Source organism: Sinocyclocheilus rhinocerous, unplaced genomic scaffold (genome assembly GCF_001515625.1).
Source record: "Sinocyclocheilus rhinocerous isolate Xijiao unplaced genomic scaffold, SAMN03320098_v1.1 scaffold1533, whole genome shotgun sequence".
Taxonomy (NCBI): domain Eukaryota; kingdom Metazoa; phylum Chordata; class Actinopteri; order Cypriniformes; family Cyprinidae; genus Sinocyclocheilus; species Sinocyclocheilus rhinocerous.
Genome location: NW_015656115.1, coordinates 15,812 through 19,046, shown reverse-complemented (window position 1 = coordinate 19,046; position 3,235 = coordinate 15,812). Strand labels below are relative to the sequence as shown.

Genomic DNA, 3,235 nt, shown 5'->3' with positions numbered 1-3,235 from the left:
GGGGGGGGGGGGGGTTGATTTTATGAATGAGCCGTAATTATGACATTGGAGATAATTAATGGAACAAGCAAAACTGTAAATAATTTTTGTAAAACTATTTTTACATTTAAATCGTGTTTAATTCAAATTCAACAATTTATGTTTTTATGTGTTTTAGTTTATCATTTTTAATCCACTTTTTTTTTTTGATCAAGACTTTGTGATGGTAAATATGACGTTGGATCTCATTAATGAAACAAGCAGAACTGTAAACTGTAAGTCATTTGTAAAACTATTCTGACATTAAATCTTGTTTAAATGAAATGCACCAATTTATATTTGTTTTTTATTTTAGTCTATAATTTCTATTTCTTTTTTTTTCTTTTTTTTGACTTTTTGAATAAGCTGTAATTACGACATATCTCAATAATTAAACAAGCAGAACTGTAAATCATTTAAAAACTGGCCTAATGGTTAGAGAGTCGGACTCGTAACCCAAAGGTTGCGGGTTCGAGTCTCGTACCGGCAGGGATTGTAGGTGGGGGGAGTGAATGTACAGCGCTCTCTCCCACCTTCAATACCACGACTGAGGTGCCCTTGAGCAAGGCACCGAACCCCCAACTGCTCCCCGGGCGCCGCAGCATAAATGGCTGCCCACTTCTCCGGGTGTGTGTTCACGGTGTGTGTGTGTGTTCACTGCTGTGTGTGTGCACTTTGGATGGGATAAATGCAGAACACTAATTCCGAGTATGGGTCACCATACTTGGCCACATGTCACGTCACTTTCACTTTAATAAAAATGAAACTATTTACATACTTCCAATTAAATTTGAGCATCTGTTCCAAGGTCTGTAAGCACAGTGGTGACACTGGCTATCATTTATAATAGCACACAGTAATTGTTTCTCGTCTCTCCGGTAAATAAAGGCCTTCGGTTGTCAGGTTTGCTTAACCCAGTTCACCTCACCCTGCACACATCCACAGCCAGCCTTAGTGACGTTCGACTTCAAATTTCAATTTCATTCAGTAGCCACATATATTGTTGAGTGGTTAGCTTGTAACCAGCTTTCTTTTTTCACATTTTTGCATGTTTTTGTTCACATAGATGCTGTAATGAAGCATTCTGTGCTGATCATCTGAACTTCTGTGTTTTGCTTATCTTCTAAATGTAGCTGTTCTTCTGAGCTGATTTTTCTCTGCACTGCCTTTTTTTTTTTCTTCTTCTGTTGATTGTCTGTGCAATCATTATCTTTGCCAGTGTTAATTGCTCTCTTGGCTTTCCATCAGAGAGAAAACTGGCATCTAATTTTCCTAAGCTGCTACTCTCAGCGCCAGTGCTTTGCAAAAGATGTTTCCTCTTTCTATTCATCCACACTTCCATGTAAATCAGTGAAAATCATATCATGATCTCTATCCTCAGTATCACTTATATAATATCATGTCTTATATAATGGTAACGTTTATGTCGGTGTGTGTTCACAGGTGGTTCTTCGGGAGAATCCCCAGGGCCAGAGCGGAGGAGATCCTAAACAAACAGAGGCACGACGGAGCCTTCCTCATTAGAGAGAGCGAGAGCGCGCCTGGAGACTTCTCCCTGTCCGTCAAGTATGTTGACACGCATTAAATCCACCTCTCCTTATTCCCAGAATAACTGCTGTGTGCACGCAAGGCTTCATCAAGTCAGAGTCCTCACCTGCCCAAGATCCAGCTCATGAGGCATTCACATAGAGAGGGCTTCAGGTTCTACACCACATGTGTCAAACTCCAAGGCCCGCGGGCCTATTCCGGCCCGCCACATCATTTTATGTGGCCCTCGAGAGCATTGTCTTAAAATAAAAATCTATGCAGCTTTATATCGTAAATTATGAAAGTCCGTACCAATACCACAAGTTTCTGTTTCTATTTGGCGTTCTATTTATATGCAGAAATTGACTGTGGTGTGCATATGATACGCAATGGTTAGGATTAGGGGTGTAGGGTTTTTCTGTTGATGATGACTGCGTGGAAGGCTCAAAGGAATAAAGCGGACCTCATCAAGTGCTTGAGCACCACCGTAAAAACACGATATTCTCCTTTCATTTAACGAATTAAAAAAAAATCGATTGCAGCTTTCAGACACGACTTTCTTCTCGTTTTAATAGTTCGTTTGAGACGGTTTCTATGGAGTTATGTTAATGACAAATGTCCAGAGCGCATATTGCCTATGCGAGAGCGCATCAAATGCGCGAGCGCAAATCTCTCTGCTCGCAGGTGGATTCCCATTCATTCACTCTCACAGAAAACAGACGTGCTCTCTTATCGGTCAGACATTACATGTGTGCGCTCAAAAATCTTCTCTCCCGAGTTTAATAAACGCAACCTGGAGTGTGGGCATCCACCGGCAGAAAATTGGCGCATATATGCCAACGATGTAAATCAGTAGCCTATTTACATAGCATAACAGTAATAAATGTATCTGTTTCGCACAGGTCCCGCATTGTCCCGTAAAATCACATCTACTGTCCTGCAATAGCCAGGTGGTCACCCTAGCGTAGAGTAATAAAATAATAATTACTAATTTAAATCAGTAAATTTTAATGAAAACAATACATTATAAAAATTAAAAGAAGCAGGTCTTTTGCGATCAGATAAACCAGTAAACTCCTAAGAAAGTCTAAGAATCCAGTAAGTGAATGCATTCAAACAGTCAGTTCAAAACAGCGCTAATGCAGAGAAAACACGGCCGATGTCACCAGAGATGGCGGAGATAATAGTACTCGCAGATTGACTTGTGCAATGCTGTAAACTACTAAATGTAATGTAGAAATGTTCATTTTTTGTGAAGCTGCTTCGCAACAGTGTATCTATCATGAAAAGTGCTATACAAATAAACATGAATTGAATTGCAAACAATTATTAATGAATTTATTTATTTATTGTGGCACTATATACATTCATTGCGAATTATGAAAATTAAAAAGTACTTTTTTAGTACTTTAGTTTGTATTTATTTATTTTTGGGTGGGGGAGTGGGGTTGAGTACCAGCACCTCTTTTTTTTTTTCTACTACAAGCATTGATTGTGTATCATATGCACACCAAACACGTGCGTATCATATGCACGCCAAAGTAAATTTCTGTAAATCGCATGCATGCCAAATAGAAACAGAAAATCGTGCTATTGATACAAATTTTCATGAGACCGGACTCATGCCATATCTGTCACACGTTCTTAGCAGCTCACAATTATTTGTTGTGCCATAAATGTAACAAAAAAA

The 3,235-nt window shown here is 39.2% G+C and overlaps 1 protein-coding gene across 2 annotated transcripts in view; it reads left to right on the top strand.

Moving 5' to 3' along the window:
• The window catches only part of LOC107719324 (growth factor receptor-bound protein 2), an 81,204-nt gene that overhangs the window by 69,069 nt on the left and 8,900 nt on the right, over positions 1–3,235 (top strand). For both annotated transcript variants that reach the window (XM_016526722.1, XM_016526721.1), the window contains one exon: positions 1,462–1,584. In XM_016526722.1, the coding sequence (XP_016382208.1) occupies positions 1,462–1,584 (123 nt within the window). The remainder of the gene's footprint in view (positions 1–1,461; positions 1,585–3,235) is intronic.